At 37.2% G+C, this 20,666-nt stretch overlaps 1 protein-coding gene across 1 annotated transcript in view; it reads left to right on the top strand.

Moving 5' to 3' along the window:
* LOC104893770 (cleavage stimulation factor subunit 77) overlaps positions 1–20,666 on the top strand; it is a 41,157-nt gene that overhangs the window by 9,025 nt on the left and 11,466 nt on the right. The window contains exons 6-17 of the mRNA XM_010679906.4: positions 143–204; positions 272–412; positions 6,141–6,269; positions 7,500–7,546; positions 11,323–11,386; positions 12,566–12,686; positions 12,856–12,914; positions 13,028–13,096; positions 14,174–14,314; positions 14,491–14,555; positions 15,077–15,173; positions 19,199–19,258. Of these exons, the coding sequence (XP_010678208.1) occupies positions 143–204; positions 272–412; positions 6,141–6,269; positions 7,500–7,546; positions 11,323–11,386; positions 12,566–12,686; positions 12,856–12,914; positions 13,028–13,096; positions 14,174–14,314; positions 14,491–14,555; positions 15,077–15,173; positions 19,199–19,258 (1,055 nt within the window). The remainder of the gene's footprint in view (positions 1–142; positions 205–271; positions 413–6,140; positions 6,270–7,499; positions 7,547–11,322; positions 11,387–12,565; positions 12,687–12,855; positions 12,915–13,027; positions 13,097–14,173; positions 14,315–14,490; positions 14,556–15,076; positions 15,174–19,198; positions 19,259–20,666) is intronic.

The following is a 20,666-nucleotide window of genomic DNA, read 5'->3' as shown; positions in this document are numbered from 1 at the left end:
ATCATACTTACTAAAAAGTTCTGTAATGAATAGGGTCACTTCGAGGCAGGTGCAACTGCAACCATCCTGATATTCTCTTCTTTTAGTGTCTTACTTTAAGCAATTTATTAATAATATATTCTTCTTGCATGTCTTTTAACAGGAGCTGATATTGCATCTGGTCCTGTATGGATGGAGTACATCAGCTTCTTGAAGTCCATACCGGTTTGTCATACTTATCTTAACAATGCCCTCTCAATGATTTTTGAATTCTAACATGGTGATTTGGCAGGCACGTTCAGCACAGGACGAGACTCAGCGAATGACTGCTGTTCGCAAGGCATATCAAAAAGCTATTGTTACTCCAAATCACCATGTTGAACAACTATGGAAGGATTATGAAAATTTTGAAAATTCTGTTAGCCGCGTGCTGGTAACTTTCAACCCTTTATTAATCTCAGTATATGTATTACAACAGAGCAGAAAAATGTGTTCTGTTTCCATACGTCATTGTGTCATGTATACCTTCTTCAGATTTTTGATATCCTTTATTTAGACATGTAAGACGTTACTTCTAAAACTCCTAATCAAGTTTGGACATTGAATTTTGAACATGCCTTGCATAAACCCCAAGGCCCCATAATATAGTAATAATCATAATCTATATGCAGTGTATGAATTTTGTAAGGCAAGTATTCAGGGGGTAATTTAAATGGAAAATCTTAGTAATAAATTATAGAATCTTGGGGGGCGTTATGGCTGCAATGATATACTAAAAATACAAGGGATTTAGAACCAAACCTGCATATCTATAATTAATCTTAGCATAAAGCAATCCAAGATCTACCACCATCATCATGAAAGAAACCTCTAGAGAAATTCAAGCATTTTTGACATTAACAACGAAACCTTCTCCAAGTCCAAACAAATTCGTAGTACAAGCTTGATCTCTTAAAGGATGTCCTCAGTCCTCATTTGATCCTCCATTGAATCAAGTAGTACCCAGATACAAGTAGGACTTTAATTTGGGTATGATTGTGAATTGTGAGTGCTGAAGCATAGTACTTGTGACATGAGTGATGAGCCTGATACATATAAGGATTAGGGAAGTATATAGTTGATTAGTTGGTAAATTGATACCTACAGGCAATATGGGCTGAAAGTTAACATCCTGCCTACAAGTTAGTGAAAAGAGGGGGAAAAAGCAATAGGATAGCAAATCGACAGAAGCTGGTAATTCTTATCCCATCCTTTTGGCCTCTGCCTAATATCTTTGTTTAAGATCCTTTTCACACACACAAACGAAAGGCCATGGTCACAATAGACTATAAGAATATTTTTATTGCGGGTCCACAGTTTGCAACCTAACGCTGACTGGTAGACTGAATGTAGTAGGCTTCGTAGACCGAAAAAGGTAGGAGGAACGGGGGATTAAGATCTAGTACCATTTTACCCATGTGCTGAGTGGTTTTGTCCAGAGTCTTGACAAGTTCTCACTGTTATTTACCCTTGGTGTCCCAACCTGACATCCTTTCTTAGTATCTTAGTTTCCAGTGTAAAGTAAAGTTTTAAGATTGAGCCTTGAGGTTTTTAGTTGGCTGAGTGATCTCACTTATGATTGCATACCTGAAATTTAAGTAGTTTCTAAGCTCAAGCTGGTAGAATGAGGCTTCTGGTGCTTTTACAGAGTTTTCTTTTACATGTAACTTAGGCATGCACATGTACAGTTACCTCAATACTTACAGTCAATTACAGCATGCAGATTTGGAAGGTTATGTAGTTGTTAACTCTTTTTTTACTATCATTTGGTGTGAATGTATCTTATTTTTAGTCATTACGTCAGGACTCTGTTTATCATGTAGTCTAAAACTTTGGAAGTCCCTTGATTAGTGCCAAGCCATGTAAAGTTTTGTGATCCCCAAGATATAACAATTTCACTGCATCCTCACTTCAAGGTTTTGCTCGTGGACGATCATATAATCAATGTATGGGGCTATGGGCTGTTTCTTCAATTCCTGGTACCCACTTTGGCAGGACTGTAACTACACCTTCTCCATAAATATCTGATGTACGTGAAGAGCATCATTGTCACTAGTCCTAGTTCTGTTAGGACATTCTATGTAGTTTTCTAGTTCTGTTAGGAAACTATGTATTTTATTTGCTTTAGAACTCTCTTTTGTTTTAGTTTCATTTCCTTGTTTTAAGAGTTAGAACACTAGTAGGAGTGTTCAGTAGCTTAGAGGTGTGTTTTAAATATAGTAAGGCGTGTGGTTTGTTATTTGTTCTTATCTTTAAGCTTGTTTAGTTGCGTTTGAATTAGGACTCTTCTAATGTATTTATATTCGGTTTTCATGATTAATAAAAGATAGTGAATGTTTTTGAGTTCAGCCTATTCCTTGTGGAATTAACGCTTTAGGAGAGAATCCAACGCTTTGGCGGTGAATGCAACCCTAGTTGTTATCAATCCTTGGTGAGAAATTGATAGCTCCATATCCTTGTTATTTAATTACTATTACTCTCAGCCACAAAACGTATGAATAATCCATAAAGAAACTGGTTTTACGCCTTCAATAGCTATCAAGATTCACGTTCTTGGATCAAGAATCATCCAAGATTCAATCTTTGTAGCAAGAACTTAAGAAAGAGCCTTCAAATATACATTAATATCTTTTTGATTGTTGAGCCATTGGGCACCATCTTGTCCAAGACGTGAGGCACACAAGGTACCTTGATGCTGTTAAAAGACAATTCTGGTAAGGTGTAGTTGAGGAACTTGTAGTCACTTGAGGATCTTGATGGCCTACTACCTTAGCTCTTAACTCTTCTATTGAAAACGAGGTTTTAAATCTTAAATTCTTTTTATATGACCGGAATTATGGCTATCATGTGAAAGTCGGTTCTCTAGCTCGTTTCACCACACATGATCCTAGATAATAATCTTGTCATAGCTGCGGAAATCTGTACCTCACATTGCTTTACTGTGACCCTCTTTTAGCCTATGCCTGCCCAGGTCCCTATTAATGTACTGCATCAGATGATGACTTTTAAAACATTGAGTGCAGCTTAAATAGTTTCCCAACTAGGAAACAAATTTCATGCTAGCTCTGGAGTAAGTATATAGTTACATACCCAACTTTCCTGATTGAATTTTATGCTCTCGCTTAGTAGTATCAGACCCCCCTAAGCCTACCCTACCAACAAGGAAGAAGGAACCAATTTATGTGCCTCAAGGTGACTGGCTTAACCCATGTGTACCTTACTCAGTCAATGAATATGGAGCCCAAGTGCGTGGCTTCTTAAGGTAAATATTTGCTTGCTTGAGTTTGCACCTTTTCGTGCCAGAAGCTTTTAGCAAGGATGGAATATAGCTCCATGTCTAAGCACTTAATGCATCTAAATTGTCATCCTAAGTCATGATCATTTACGGTATATCAAGATCACTAAATCCCCCTGTTTGATATGTAGTGCATTGAGCTTCAGAATTGTTTTTGAGTGAATTGAGTGTTCCCGTAACTCCTGTGAGCTGTATCTGCCAAGGTCATCAAAAGTAGGTGCTCAGTCTTGTGCATGACACATGATACCCTACAAGAATTAGGATCTTGACGCGTTCATGAGTAAGTTCTGGATTTAGTTACTTTCCTATCTAGTCTAGGTCCAGGTTTGACGATGCCTATTGCCTATATAAAGGCCTCAGGCTGTAACTTTGCTTACATGTTTAGTGTATAATTGAGTCATCAAATTTCTCCTTGTAACTCTTGAAATTTGAAGAGAAATTCAGATTAGATAACCGCATTCAATTAGTGATAGCTTAGAGACCCTTGTTCTAGGTGAGTAAAGCCTAACACAAGCCGATTAATTTAGTTAGGTCTGTGAATCCGTTCTAAAATAACTAACCCCCTTTTCCTTAGTTGAACCTTTGGCAGTTAAAGCCATAGATTTTGTTTTAGAACCCTTAAAATTTTCCTCGTAGGTGAAGGTATTATATCTAAATCACATGAGGATCCCATTTGTGTAACATTAGCTTTGCATTTCCACTTGCTAGTTTTAGTCTGATATGACTTATGAGTTTGTCCAATGTGGAATTTCCCTTGGTGTTGCTGATGGAGAGAGGAAAAGTCTAGTAAGAAATACGCCATAGAAGGCCACATATTCAGATTTTGGGGAATAATCTCCTTAACACTCTAAATCAGAGAGTGCTTGGCTTCAAAGTTAATATTGGTTGAAGAGTTTTGTTTTGGCATGACATTTGGTAAGGTGATCAACCTCTAAAAGCTGATTTTGTAGACTTTCTCAGAGTTGCCTTCATTTCAAGAGGCTATCATTTTTGAGGCGTTATCATGGATTGATAACCATTATCATCGGACTGTTACCCTTTTGAGACTTCCTAGTGATTAAGAAGAAGATTCAATCTCAAAGTCTTTGGATATATAGTTGTGTTGTAGAGGTCTTTTGGGAGGGGAATGATGAGTTGTTTTGGTGTCACAAAGAGTGATTCCTATTTTCTTAAGCACTCTTGTTTCTTGAAGAACAAAAAAAAGGTTTCCCAAGGATTTTCTTGGTTTTGATATTTGGAAGATAAAAGCTCCTCCTAAAGCTTTTCTTTTTTTCCTTACTTGGGTGGTGTCATAGAGAAGATTCCAATCGAGATGCTGTTATGAGAAGGAATGTTATCACTAATAGTCGTTTTCTGTTAAATGTTTTGTCCCTTAGGGTGGAGTAATATGTTAATCATCTGCTCCTCTTTTCTCTTTAGGCTCTTCTGTTTGGCACTTATCTTTAACCTTGTTTGGCTTGAGTTGGGTCCAACCTTGTTTTGTGACATGTCCATATTGCCTGGTAAAGAATGACGAGAAAAGGTTGGCTTGCCAATTTTGAAAGAAACCAACGGATAATGGAGGGTCTCTTGAAGGTTTGTAGTTCCTTTTCGGAGACTCCTGTACGCGTGAAGTTAAGTTTTAGTCTCCGAGCTTTAATTGACTTTCCCTGATTTTTTTTGGATCTATTATGTTCTTACTTGTTAAAGAAAAGCACCAAGTCAGTGAGTTATCTAGACCAAGAATGGAGTTTTAGTATTGACATAGTGATTTGATAGATAATTCTTAATTTTTTGAGGTGTCTTCAAGATCTTTTTCTAATACGTAGCAGTGAAAGTTAGTTTTGATCTCTATACTGATGTGTCCCTGTAATAAAATATATCTTTACAGGAAGAAAACTATAGTTGATTGAGTATGCTTCTTATGTGATGATTATAAGGTTTTTTTTCAAGCATATTGTGAATGAGGTAATTCCAATGCTTAGACCAAGGATGGGTTATCTTTTTTTAGTTTAACCCTGGCAATTTAACTTAGAAATGGTACTTGTGTCTAATCAAACCATTCCTCCTTAGATTCCGCTGTATTTCTAGTAGACACCAATCTTGAAGTTTACTTTCTTCGAGTCCTCTGGTTCGGACCAGATGTATATTGCAGTGTAGCTAGTTTATTCTGAGCATACTGGCCAAATAGGCATGCCACATGAGCTGGCTTATGATGCTTATAACCATGAACTGATTTCTGTCATGATATGACAAATGTCTACACATAATGATGGTTTTGCTTTTCTGCATAGGCATTTGTCACAGCATTGCTTGCATCTCCAATGTTGGCTGAGCCATGTCTTCCCCAACTTTAAATTTGTCTAATGGGGTGTTGCTTAGGATTTAGCTAGTCTTATGCCTTAATATAGTATAAAGCGTGCTGGACGTGTTTTTGTCATATCTGCCTGTGTATCTAGATTCTCATCTCTTGGGCACTCGTCCCATGTTGCATGTAGGATTGAAGTCCTTTCTTGTGGCTTGCTTAGAAGAAAACAGTTTTAGATGAACCCGCATACTTGATATTTTTGCCACAACATGTTTGAAGTTAGCTGATCCTTGGAATCTCTTTATGTCCACCTTGCTATTTGATTTATATTGCTCTATCCATGATTTTAAGAGAGAAAAAGGTCCTTGGAAGCATAACATGGTATGCAGATATGGACCAATCCTTCTGTTATATTCCTCCCCCCACCTCCCATTTTTTTTTCTTTTTAAATTCTTGGAGAGTGGATTGGGGAACCACTTGATGTTAAAGACATGGAAGATGTGCAATATGACGATTCGATATGTGATGATTGTTTTGCAGGCTAAAGGGCTTATATCGGAGTATCAACCAAAGTTTAACAGTGCGAGAGCTGTCTATAGAGAGCGGAAGAAATACGCTGATGAAATTGATTGGAACATGTTAGCCGTCCCGCCAACTGGTTCCTGCAAGGCAATGTATATGTATTAATTTTGGTTGGAATGAAATTGATGTATACATGTATACACACACACACACACTCACATATGATAAAATGAGAAGCCTCTTTTAATAAGTAGGGTGAGAAGGATAGGTACATTATACATTCTTGTACTGCAAGCTTCAGGTACATATTTTTGAAGTAAACGTTCTTTGTTTTTTGTAAATTTTTTGCTTAAGCAGTTCACTTTTAATCTTGTGGTTAAAAAATTTTCATCAGGTGGTTTTTAGTTTTATGTACTTGCTGAAAATTGATGTACCACCAAAATTAAATGATTAATGAACTTGGACTTCAAAAATATCTGATACTAAGCATGCGATTGCAAACAATGTAGATGAAGCTCACAGTATAAGTAATCGTCCTTCTCCTTTTCATTTTCAAGTCCTTATGTGTTGTCTGTTTGTACACATATAGATAACGATTAAAGTTCCAATATTTTATCTATATCATATGTGACTTTTTCAGAAGGAATAGAGCAAAATGTCTATGAGGTCGTTTGGTTGAAGTTGGGAAGTATAGCTTCCCTTGAATTTGCATTGCCCATGAAATTTCATTTCCTAGGAAGTACATTTTTTTGTTTGGTTGAACATGGGAAATTCTATTTCCCATGGGAATTTCCACTTACCTAGGGGGGCCTAGGTAAGTTATTTCCTCCATTTTGTAGGAGATCGAACTTCCTAGGAAGTTCTACTTCCCATGTTTTTGCCAACCAAACAACAACACATATACCTACTTCCTTGGAATTCTAATTTCCCATGTATTCGAAGATTAACCAAACAAGCTCTATATCCTTTAGCCTCACTAAGGTTCGAAAAAGGTTACTTTGTGTGCTTCTGGTCGCCTAATATCCACAGGACACAGAGTGAGAAGCCTTTATGTGACCAGTCACCGGTTCAATCCTAAAAACTTGCTTGGGAAGTTGCTTTGGGTAGAAGTGTAGACTTGCCTTGATTTTCTTTGCACATGAGATAAGGGTTCCTTTTTATGTGGCTAAGAATATTGCAGCTCCTTCAGTGATGGATTTGCCATCACATACAAGAGTGTGTCTACTCTGTGTTGTAAATTTAGGTGTTTTACCTATTACATCACTTGTTAGAGAATCATTAATCGTCTGCAGTTAGAATTTGTTCCCTTCCCACTTGACACCTTCATATCTCTCGTGGTTCCTCCATGCAGAATTTGATTTATCTGATTGCTTACAGGAAGAACAGCAATGGATGACATGGAAAAAACTTTTGGCGTTTGAAAAGTAAGTATTGTTGCTGCAAGCTTGTCGCAATTCATTTATATACTTGTAGTTTCTAAATCATATTATTGTATACTACTGCTCTTTCTCAATTGATATATTCTTAGAATTAAGCCTCACGATATTGTGAGTCACAGGTTTCTATGTGGACATTGTAATGGGGATGATGATCATCCTCATCACTGTTGGAATTTTCCTTTTTGTACTAATAAACATGTGTTCAATGGATTTTTTCATAAGGAACACGAGGGGATATTGCATAGCTTCCGTCCTTGGGTTGTTTCTCTTTGGAACTTATCATTAGTTTAGTTTATATACTTGGGATCAACCTTGATCTGCCGAAGATGCCCTCGTTGGGTTGGAAAGAAGGCTGAAGAAAGGTTGGATTGCTGAAGCTTGAAGTGCAGAGGATGGTTCCAGTTGCAATTTCGTATGAAAGCAAGAAAAGCAGTAGATCTCTAAGAGAATATGCTCAACAAGAAATCCAGTTTCCTTCTGTAGGCCATTGGATAGCTAATCAAATGTTAGATTCTCTATGGCATTTGATGTTGCTTCATATTGAAAACAAATTGTTACATGATAGCTTGACGGAGATTTTGAAGTTTGAACCTCCGCCCTCATTCTCTATAATGGTGACATGGCTTTGGTGTCTTCGTAAATATGTCTTCATTACTCATCCCCGGAAAAAGAAAAAGAAAAAGGAGATATGGTTCCTGTCTCACCACGAGCAATGATCCTAGACGGGAAGTCTTTACCGAGAACCAGCCTACAATTGTTCATTGGAGCCACTATGAAATTGACATAACCGATCAAATTTACCATATTTGTGTTCATGTTCTGCGGTCATGCTCCTGCAAGTGAGGCTGAACTAAATCTTATTGTCTTAGATACTGTAATGGAGCTGACTTGTAGGCAACGCCATTGTCTACCATGATATTAATCTTCCTCGATCAAATGTGACATCAACTTACATCAAATCCACAGCTTCCCTTTCCCGCATAGATCATATCTGCTGAGTTTCTCTTCCTATTTATCTGTGCCCTTGATTATGCAGACATTGTTTGCAATTTCTTTTGTTGCAGGTGATCGCTCTCCCCCTTTTGCCTACATTCATGTACCATTCATCTGGGATAGGGGCATAGGGAACCTAGAAATTAGAAGTTTAGAATAGCTTGGGAGCCACTTTTTGGGAATTTAGCCTTACATACAAGTAAAAAGACTCATTTTCCCATTGCAGTCCATAAGAAGGTATGAGCCTTCAGATGCGGGTCTTATTGGGATCAGTTTCTCAATCCATGGTTTCAATTGAATAACCAATCCTTGTCTAACATGTTATCGATGTCAATACATGCACTTCACGTGATCATGATGGAACCTCTATGCAGTGTTAGCTTTCTCTTGACTGTGAACCCTATATCCTAAGGTTTTTATTTATGTTAGAATAACTATCAAGGAGAATATCTGATGTCGCTTTATATCACACCAATGCCTTTGAGGTGTTGAGCCTTATCAAGTGCATCGTCGACTTGTCCATGAACTAAGTCATGTTGTTTATGCCAAGCTACATTGCATGACAAATCACAATCTTCTTGAGTTGGCCTTAATTTTTTACAAAGCAAGCAAGAGGGAGTTGAGGCACTTGTAAAAACAAGTATGGGAAGTTGAGCGCAATAATTAACAGTAAGCTGCCTCCAGCGAGGTGCTGGGTGCAACACCTTGGATGCATTTTAGTGGAAACATGATAGAGAAAGAGGGTGTCTCTTAAAACAACCAAATTTTTTGACTTGAAGATATTCGATTTGGATCTTACCAGGCTTTAACATTCTAATACGATCTAGAATTCTTGAAGATTTGACCATATTTATGCACTACTTTATAGAAAAATAAACATATCCATGTGGGATCTTGTTTGAGTGCTCCCTAACATGTTTTTTCTTCATAATCTATTTTTCACATTTTTTAAATAGGCTGTCTTATATTTTGTCTAATTTTCTAGTCTAGTCACATATTATTCAAACAAATAGAAGTTTGTAAATGATAATTTTGTCACAAAATAAAAAAGCAAAAGAGTAAAGGTGCACCTCACCTAGGGGATACGTGCATATATTGCACAATAGGTGCGCCTTCACCTTGCACCTAGTCTCCGAGGACATTTAGGGCCTCGTGGGTGTGCCTCTTAAAACCAAGCAGTCCACATGGCCTCAACTTCGGCTACTTTTCCTTCAATGCTCATTAGTCATTGTTTTGAATCCTCTACTCGTCCTTATGCGTATGGTGCCATTTCAATGCTTTTTTATAGATGCTCGTTTCTTAACCATGTTGGGCGATATTTGACTTTGAGATGGTCGGAATGTGTAGCACCTTAGGCCGTTAGACGTGCTAGCGAGCCTAAGTGAGAGGATTTGAATTATGCGTCGAACAAAGGTTTCACATAATTGTCATGTTGTGTACATCAAGGTCTTGTCATAGTCAATGCCCCCACGAAGAGGCTGAATGATATAATGAGATTTTTTTTTCCAATTAGATAGATAAGATGAAGGGCATTATCGGGTTGGATTCTCTCGCAAGTTAAACAAATCTGAGCTAGTTGGTGAGACACTCCAGGAGTGAGGAGGAAGAGTAACGGTGATCCCCTCTCCCAAAGTACCCCTAGTGGGGATTGAACTACCTAGTTGAAGGGGCAATCCTTTCCACTAGGCCAAGCTTAGCTTGGTTTGATATAGTGAGACTGACATGATCAAATGTTATCAGTGCATGGCAAGATTATAATGGTACAACTTACTATACTAAGGGTTTACATGCACAAAGTTCGCACAACAAGGTTTTAAATCTCAGCCCCATCACGAATTCGTGAGCACATTGTTAAGGTTTTTGAGCATAACGTGATCGTGATATAGGGCCATGGCAAATGCAAGTCATGCACATTGGCCACGGTAGTGGTTCAGCGACCGTTATTGTCATCGCATCCTCATTGAATATTTAAAACCATGCCAGTAAGCCTGGGTTTAAAGACCTACGGAACATAAAAATAGGTATACACATAGTTTGGTAGAAATGTATGTACAAGTTTGTGACTTCTTCCTTCGATGCCTATATCTAGAAGTCTTGACGGCACAAGCATTTGCAGATGACATATCCCTTAGCTTCCACCATCATCACTTCATTAAATCCTTCCAAACTTTCTTGTTCTGCAACCCCCTTCTGGATGACTGATTCTGAATGCAGTTGTCAACTAACTGATTTTTTGTGCCATGCGCATTAGAATGGTTGCGCCTTATGTACCAAGTTAGAGTATTCTCTGATAAGATATGTTGGATTTGGAAGAATGAAAAACAAATTAAGTCCCCAACAACTCAGGTAATGAAAGGCTTGGGTCACTTCTTGTATGGATACAAGAGCGTAACCTCACAGCTGCACTGTACAACCTTACGATATTAAATTTGTCTTTTATTTCATGGATCAGTTTATTGGCACTGGATGTATGTAAGGTTTTGTGCTTGTAGCTGCTTTCTGTTATCAGCTTAGGTCACTTCTATGCCTATCAACATGTCAACAGCATAACCTCACAGCCGTTCTGTTGAACCTTATCGTATTAAGTTATTTCATGGATCAGTGTATTGGCACTGGTTATATGTAAGGTTTTATTCTTGCAGCTGCTTTATGTTATTAGCGTCAAACAGGGAGTTTTATGCTTGAAACCAACACAGTATTTTCCTCTGCTTTTTTCATCTTGTGATCTTCCTGTAATTATATGCTTATTGCAAATATATGCTTTGCAGAGGAAATCCGCAAAGGATTGACAGCGCATCTTCTAATAAGAGAATTGTCTTTGCCTATGAACAGGTAAAATAATTAGTACCCTTTTGTGCAGTAAAGTCCATTTGATATTGTGTTTGGTCTGATCTATTTGTTCTTTCATTTCTTTCTGAATTTAATTTTCCCCTTTTTATCTGAATCCCTCCTCTCCATTTCACCAAATGTCAAATGGACGTACAGGCATGTGAACACTGGACTAGTATTAAGATGCAAAATTACTTGGGAAATTCTCGCTGGTACACTAAGTTTTGGCCTTTTTCTCTTTCATGGCCAAATTTAATTTAATTCCTCATTGGAAACCACGCGTTATGGTTATACTTGAGAAACCAGTGTTATTAACCATTTTTTGTTATATACAATTGTTAAAAGGGTTGTTTACAAACTAAGTAAGGTTTTTAGTGTCTAGATAGACATGAATCTCAATTTATTTTCATTCATCTCTTACTAAAAACGTGAATGAAATAGGTTTTTAATGAGAGAAAGGAAAAACAGTTTTTTAAGGGAATTTATGCCATTCTAGTTTAAAAAACCTTAAGTAGTTTATGAACAACCCTTTTACCAATTTTTTATAAGGAAAAGATAGTTATTAATGCCACATTCTCAAGTACAACAAAAAGCACAGGACTACCATTGATAATTAATATTAAGTTGGTACCAAAGTGAAAAATCCAAAATTTAGAGTTACCATTTTGCCCTTTAAGTTTTACGACTAGATTTAGCGTACTTATGATATAATCTTGTTCTCTCACTGTTACTAGCCTATTTCCTTAGAGAAAATCACTTCACTCACTCAGAAAGGGAAAATAAACTTGAGGCTAAAAAAAAGAAGTATAGTTTTACAACTTGAGGGCTTATTGATTCCCGAGGAAGTTTAAGCTAACAAAGATTATAGCCTAATTAAATTTGAAGGGTGCAGATAGCATTTTTTTGTACCATAGAGCTTAAATATGTATCTGTACTCTTTACAGTACTATATGTGCTTCTGGACACGGAGATCAGTTTGATTTCTTAACTAGGTTTCTTTTTGAGGTAGCTAATGTTCAAAAATCCCTGCAACTTTGTATTGATCTAAAAACATATGCGGTCTGCCAAGCACGCCATCCTTTTCTTTTGCTGATTGTAGCTTTGCTTCTCATGTTGTTTCTTTGGTCTTCACGCGCAGTCTTATTGTCACTTTTTAACTTGCCTCTTTTTGGCTGATACCAGTGTCTGATGTATTTATATCATTATCCTGATGTATGGTATGACTATGCTACATGGCATGCAAAAAGTGGTTCTGTAGATTCTGCTGTCAAAGTTTATCAGAGAGCTTTGAAGGCTCTTCCAGGTGACTTTTCTGCTTTTGACTTCTCATAGCATTTGGTAATGTTCTTTTAATTAACAGGACACTCTGTGTTTTCTTCATGACATAGAAGTTGTTCTGCTTTTTTCCTCGTAGGCTTTCGTATGTAGTCTCTATTTTGTTTCCTATTTTTTACTTGTTTCTCTGAAAGCAGATTCTGAGATGCTGAAGTATGCTTATGCTGAACTGGAGGAATCCCGTGGAGCAGTCCAGGTTTGAACTTCTCTCGATATATCACCTTGAACATCTATAATTCTATATCATTAAATATCTATGTTGGTTGCATATGCTCATCCGTGATTAGGAGATTTTCTGCCTCAATGCAGCTTGCAAAGAAGATTTATGAGAGCCTGTTGGGTGATGGCGTGAATGCAACAGCACTTTCACATATACAAGTAAGGTTTTGAAGGAATTTCGAAGGGCATTTTTACTTGAATGAAAAAGTACTAATCAGAAATGGTAGACATCACATATTAACTACCCGTTTTTAGAGTATTATATTAGAGCAGCTTGGGATGGGATAAAGATCACTCAAATAGTTATCTAAACTTAATGTGAAGACCATATCTTAGAAGTCTTCCCCCTTTTAAAAAGGTCCAGCATTTATACAAGCTATTATCATTCAGGTTTTACGATCAGATAGAGCTCACGGAGTTGACTTCATGTACCAATTTTGTTGGTCCCAATTTGTTTTGAGCATACTATCACAATATGATCATATATCATAACAGCTGATTATGCTATATAGATGCACTAATACATGGCTGAACAATGAATAGACATACTGTAATTAAGCAAAAAGAATTAGAATAGGGATAATTTGGAGATCTTACTTCCTGTTTCTTCTCCAACTTTATGATCTTGACCCTAAAGAAAACTTCTCTTCAAGATTTTCATGAGTAAAATATGATATTTTTCGAAATATGATGTACAGAACCATGAGATAGTTCTTCCTGCTTCTGCATAGCAATTCTTGAGAATGCTGGTGATGTAACAGTATCTACTAGACTCAGCTGGCTCTATTTCAAAGAGTCAACAACATGTATCTGCAGCAAGAGTTCTGCTTTGGAAATATTTTTCGTCTGCATCATCTTGATTCCTCAGGAAAGTGTGACATAATTGATATCTGAAAGTAATGATACATAGTCCTGTTTCTTAATTATGAGAAAAAACAGTGGATGGACTAAATAGTCATCAGGGACCTGTCAAGAATTCAGGTGTAATGGGCTTTCCACATTATAATTGCTTAAAATATACAAGTTTGTAAGAAATTGAAGAAAGAGAATAAAATTATCGAATCCTAGTCTTTACCTGAAGAATGTGACCAGTATTTGGCAATGCTTGGTTTTTCTAATATAATGTCATCGCTTAGAAGAGACTGCTTCTGTTGCATGTTGATAAACCTCTATCGTTTGGGACACTTGACTTGTCTTTTCAACCTCTTAACATATGCCTTCTATTTGATGCTTCAGTTTATTAGGTTCCTTAGAAGAACTGAAGGAGTGGAAGCTGCCCGCAAATACTTTCTGGATGTTCGCAAATCACCACATTGCACTTATCATGTTTATGTTGCATATGCTATGATGGCTTTTTGTCTTGACAAGGATCCTAAGGTAGTTCAACACGCTCTCCTCCAAGGTTTTAACCAAGATACGTGTATGATACTAGAAGTATTTGTTTTATGAACTACATACTCTCTGTTTTTTGGACCATTGCTTTCTAGTTCTTGTTCATCTATCGTCGCTGCTCTTAATTCTACTGATTGATACTCTGTTGTATCTTCATACAGGTTGCTCATAATATTTTTGAAGCAGGATTAAAACGTTTCATGCATGAGCCTGGATACATCCTTGAGTGAGCTCTATACTTGATTTACAACTTTATGAAGGGACCTTTTTATGGCCTATAAGAAAAAACTTTGACCATTATTTATGGATCTTAGATAACAAGAAACTATATGGGTAACTGTCTTTATATATTAGGCATTTTACAAAAGAACCAACTGATGTAAAAGTTTTTGTAGACAACCACCTTATATATAACTTCTTCCACGCCAGGCATAAATTGGCTTAGTTTTTGGAAATTTGATCAAATGTCCACTGGGATATATATGGGACAGAGGAATTATATTCTATGATGTTCATTGTCATTTCGTTCTTCCGTGGAAATATGATCTTATGAGATTGTGATATCTTTAATCTTTATATATGATCGCTGGTAGCAAAATTTTCAAGCTATGGTTCAGAAATGATTGCTAAAAAGTCATTGGACAATTATTTAAGAACACAATTCTTTTTTTTTTTGTGTGTGTGTGTGTGCCCACATAAATATTACTGGACCAGCTTTCTAGTCTTCGTCCTAATAGTGTGTTGCAGATATGCAGATTTTTTGTCACGTTTAAATGATGATCGAAACATCAGAGCTTTGTTCGAACGTGCACTCAACTCGCTTCCACCCGAAGAATCTGTTGAGGTAAAAGTTCATTCTCCGAAATCAGTCACTTGGTTTTACTTTTGAATTGTACACACTACACAAGCATACATATTGCTTGGTGGGATCCTACAAGATTTCTAATTTTTGGTTTTCTGTTGTTTTGACTGTCATTGTAATGTCAGTTCATGATCAATATTTCCGGCAGCTTCTGATTTTGTATATATTTGGTGAAACTCCCCTTTGCCAATTGGTGTTGACAGAAGATTAGTGCTATGTTTGCAATGTAGTTCTTGCTAGCTAAATGTAACTGCTAAATGTTGATGTTTAGTTTGTTGGTGCTGACCCGCCCAAGACCACAAGAACCACAATGCAAATACAATGTAGTAATAGCAAAATAACAATAAATAAGAGACACGTGTTTATGAGGAAATTGTAATTTCCTCACTCATGATAAATTGTATTATTAAGTTCCAAAATAATACAGTCCCCCCACTTCATGATTTCCGCTCAAAAATTATTATCTCACTTGATGGTTCCTTCCACTTATGATGACAATCTTATGTTTTCTGGTTAGGCCTAAACCCCCTTTATAGGCTAAATAAGGAAATCCCTCTTCTACTAGAATTATAATACTTATCCCCAAGATAACAATTCTAGAAAATATCACATACCAAAAATCTATCTAGTTACCTAATTACAATCCTCATTAAATTTGGAAACTAATTAAAAAAGAGACAAACAAGCAACAGGAATTTGCCAAGCCAAAATCTTACGGAGATAACTTGTCGTTGTACAAACAAAACTTCTTATGCTATGGAGACTACTTCGTGGACCACTCGATGTAGCGGTAACTGAAAAGCGTATGAACTCTGTACAACGGCATACTAGGTTCCTGCATTGGTTCCTCTACTCCATACATGTTCGAACACCATAATGGACCACTATATTGGGCTTGTTATCCTAACAAGGTAGCAGAAGATATAAGAAAAGGATTTCGTCAGGTTTATACTTTATAATATTATATGAAAAGAACAACTTGTTCGATAAACAAATGTAGGAGATGATTTTTGGCAATATTGGATAATGCCGACAATCTGAGAAAAGAGTGTTATTGGCACATTTAGGAAACACATACGTCCATGTGTGCTAACATTTAGGAAGTTGTAACTATGTCCAATTTCGTCCAACCTAAGTAGCGGGGTTTAGTTTTGTAAGAAATGTTAAACTGAAAGGGTGTGTCTATCAACATCTTTCATGGCCTTTCCCCCCTTCCCTCTGTTAGTGGAGTTGTGAGCAATAGTAAGAAAATCACATTACCTTGGTTCTTGGGTGATTAGCCTTTTTATTAGGCTCTACAAGATTTTTACTTAGCTGGTATTCTTTTTTAATGGGGTTTAGGGAATATTGTTGTCATATGGACTTAAGAGTTCGTTGTTAAATATGGTCCACGTAGACCTGGTCGTGGAAGGGCTTTCTCAATGAGTTCGGGAAAGATTGGGGTAGGAGTGGATATCTGCTTTGGTGTGAACAAGGGTTGGCCTCCGATTACTAAAACTATGAGGGACTTTGGCTTGGACTTGTGGTTGTAGCTATCATATTTCTTTAGGTTGCCTTGTTGACTTAGTCAGCGGAGGGGATGGAGTGTCACATGTAACTTATATATTAAGATCCCTTTCTTGTTAATTAGTGGTTAGAGGAGTTCCCTGATTTCCTAAGGTTTTGGGTAACATACCCCTAACTTATGACTTTCCCTTTAATTTAGGATTTTTTTTTCTCAGTTTTCTGAAGTTCTATCCCATTTTATATTGATTTCTCTCCCAGATTTGAATATGTGAAGGAGAGAGTTAAGTCTTAGAACTAGGATGTTTTTGCGAATTGAAAAATAAAGAGTGTAGAGACAGTCTATTGCTTTCATGGATAGAGAGAAAGAGGGTGGTCTAATTGAAAAGCTAGATAGGAAACAAAGATCTCTTATGAATTATCTAGAAGAACTTTCTCTAGAGTATGAGATAGATGGTGAAAGTCAAGTGGCTAGGATGAGAGACTCCGATAAGGTGGTGAATAGGAGGTACTGGTGTAGTGGTGTTGTCTCTTATATCAAGAAATTGGAGATGGAAGATGAGTGCTATGGTCAGGGAGCCATTGACAAGGAGATTTATTATGTTGTTCTTCTTTCTCCTTTTTTATCTGTATATAACTTTTTATGAGGTCTGTTCTAGGGAACAAATGGAAGTTAGACCCACGGGGAAGGGTTGTATTGAGATTGAGGTTCCTTATTTTAATTTTTCATGGGGAGGGGGTTGTCCCAAGCGATTTTTCTTCTCCCTTAATTGGAAAGTGATGGGAGCTGGTGAAGTTTGACCATCTTGAGCATATCTCATGTCCTGAAAATCACCCTTTTCGCCCCCTCCTTCATGAAGAGTGCCTTATGAGGGGAATAATTAAAACGATAAATCTTTTTACGAGTGTTAATAGGGTCCTTTCAGGTCCTTTCTGATTGATAGGTAGATTTGTGTATCTTTATTTCAGTGGATCTGAGTGCTAATTGTCATTGTGGGGAATGGGGAAGGCAAATATTATACTCCCTTCGTCCCATTTTAGTTGTCATACTTTAGGAATATATAAAAAAAAAAGGGAACATCATTTATAGTTATGTAACTTATATTTTCCACTTCCTATATTACTTTTGGCCAATAAGAATTGAGTTCAGTGGTACATTAAATGTTTTTGCTGTTTAATAATGGAAACTTGACAACTATTTTGGGACTTCCTAGAAAGGAAAATTTGACATTCTAAATAAGATGGAGGGAGTATGTGGCTCACTGGTCGTAATGCTCGATGAGGTGGTTGGTAATTTCTAACAGGAAGGCTTTTGATTGGGCAAGTTGGAGCTCTTTGTGGAAGTGATGGAGTTTGAAGTGCTAAAGGTTAGGTTCGATGAGTAAGTGGATTCGGGGGGTTGGTTTTATTTGCTTGATGGAGTTTGAAGTGCTAAAGATTTGGTTCCATGAAGAAGTGGATTCAGGGGTGGTTTCGTTTGCTTTTTTTTTTTTTTTGTCAATGTTCATTGATACTAATCTAAACTTGTGGTTGCATTTAAATGTTCCTCTCTGAAATTTCTTGGTAAGATCTGCTGCTGCGGAAATTCACTGCCCAGCCTTAAATTTTACTGAATTAGTCCTTAAATTGGTAGAACTTGGAGTCAACTCAATTTTTAGCCTTTTGGTTTTACAACTCTTTGTTTTCCAGTTTTTTTTGGCTTTATTTGTATTCTCCTCTTTTTGGATGAAATTGTTTTCAGGTTAAAGTTGAATCACCATAGTATTAATTTAGTGAATGGTGCTGTAGAATATCTTGTTTGACTTTAGAACATATGACATATATCGAAAGGGTGATTGGGAGTGATATGAGTTTACTTGGGATTGAGGAAATATGGCATTGTTGAGGGAGAGAATTTATGCCGGTTACACGGCTTGATTTTATTTTTTCACCATTTCGAATTCTTTTACATTTTTTCTTGTATTTCAGAAAATTTTCCCCTCAAAACACTTTATTGATTTTCCATTTAGGGTTTTCTCAAATCATTCAGTTTCTTTTTTCAAATTTGATTTTCCCTTTACCTCTTGTATATAGTATTATAATTTTCTCAAATTTTATTTTTATATTCCCATATTTTGGTTTTCTCTCAATATTCAATCAATGTTTTTTTGGTTCCTTATGTTTCCTCTCGTCTTGATCCTCTCACTTTTACTCCCTCATTTTTTTTTTCTTTAAACTCTTATTCATGTACTCTTATCATGTCTTCTATCACATAAACTATTTTTCATGACGATTCATGTTAGCCGACCCCAAACCATTTTGTGATTAAGGATTTGTTGTTGTTGTTGTTTGTTGTTTTGACTTATATTAAAGGCTAAGGCTTGGTGATTTAGTAAGGTATTTCTGATGCAAGGGAGTATTATCTAAAGTCTAGTTTTGCTTTTCATCCTCTCATGGTCCATTATGTTATTTGATGTGGCTTTTTCTTAAAACTAGTGTTTAATTCTAGTGATCATATTCCACAGGTTTGGAAGCAGTTTGCGCAATTTGAGCAAACATATGGAGACCTTGCTAGCATGCTGAAGGTAGTAAATCCTTACTAATTGTTATCTTCAAAACTGAATTGCAGACTGCTCTTCATTTTCAATTGCCAGCTGGTATGCTCATTGTTTATTATTATAGTTGCTTAGGTAGTAAATCTTCTGCTTAGCATGATTTATACCATGTTTAGTAAGTCCAGTAACTGTTAAAATAAATTTTGCTTTCTTCTAAAACGAATTTTGGCCTTCGGCATGCTGTTACATTCACTTATTGTATAGTTTATTTTAATATGTTTTATACAAGTAATAAATAGGAAAATTTGCCAAAAAAACCTTTTACGAGTTCATTTTTGTGGGAAAAATCCTTATAAAGCATTTTTTGCGAAAACAAACCTAGTATCATTTTCTGGTGTTGACTATAGAATTTCCGGCGTTGACCACCTCTAGCCACCACTACCAACATGGGAGCCCAGCCCCCCACCCACCCCTGCAGCCCCCACTTCACCCCTAGCCCAACCCCACCACCTGCAGCCCACCCCACCCCACCCCCACCAGCAGCCCCAACCCCTCCCTCCACCCCTTTAGGCGGCAACCCCCCCACCTCCTAAGGCGGCAGCCCCCTACCCCTCTTCGCCCCTACCCTCTCCCTTCTTCCCTCCTTCCCCCCTCTCCTCCAACCCCCCACCACCACCACCACGAAACCCACTACCCACTACTACCACAAATGAAACTAAAACTATCAAAAATCGAAGAACGTAAACAATTGTTTCTGGGTGACGCAGCGGTTGGGGGGGGGGGGATGGACTAAGGGAGAGGAGAGGAGGGAGGGGTGGAGGAGGGAAGAATGGAGGAGGGAGGGTTGGGGGTTGCTGGTAGTGGTGGCTAGGTTTCATCTTGTAAAAATAATTTTGATTTTGGTTTGTTTACGCAAAAAAAATTTGATTTTGGTTTGTTTTCGCAAAAAATGCTTTATAAGGTTTTTTTTTTCGCAAAAATGAACTCGTAAAAGCTTTTTTTTGGCAAATTTTCCCAATAAATATCTTATAATACTCTTTTTGGAATATAAGTAACATATACGTATTATCATTAGAATACTAGATTTAGTATAGATTGGTTAATAAATCTACTTCCAAGAAAAAGTTGTGCTCGCTTGCATGAGATGCACCACTTCACCTCGCACCTAGATAGGCTCCTGAGAGAGGGGGGGGGAGAGGAGAGGGAAGGGGAAGGAGAGGGAGAGGAAAGGGAAGGGGAAGGTGGAAGGAGAGGGAAGGGGGAGGGGGAGACGGAGAGAGGAGGGAGAGGAGAAGGGGGGGGGGGGAGAGATGAAGATGGGATGTCTTGTGAGACTAATCTGTTACTGTATGCAAAACATGAATGAAATATACTTTACTAATACAATAAAATGAATAGATTTGGCAGCTTGTATGATAAGTGGATGTTAAAGTTATGC

This window comes from Beta vulgaris, chromosome 5, assembly GCF_026745355.1.
Source record: "Beta vulgaris subsp. vulgaris cultivar EL10 chromosome 5, EL10.2, whole genome shotgun sequence".
Taxonomy (NCBI): domain Eukaryota; kingdom Viridiplantae; phylum Streptophyta; class Magnoliopsida; order Caryophyllales; family Amaranthaceae; genus Beta; species Beta vulgaris.
Note: the sequence above shows the minus strand (reverse complement) of the source record. Positions and strands in the feature narration are given on the sequence as shown.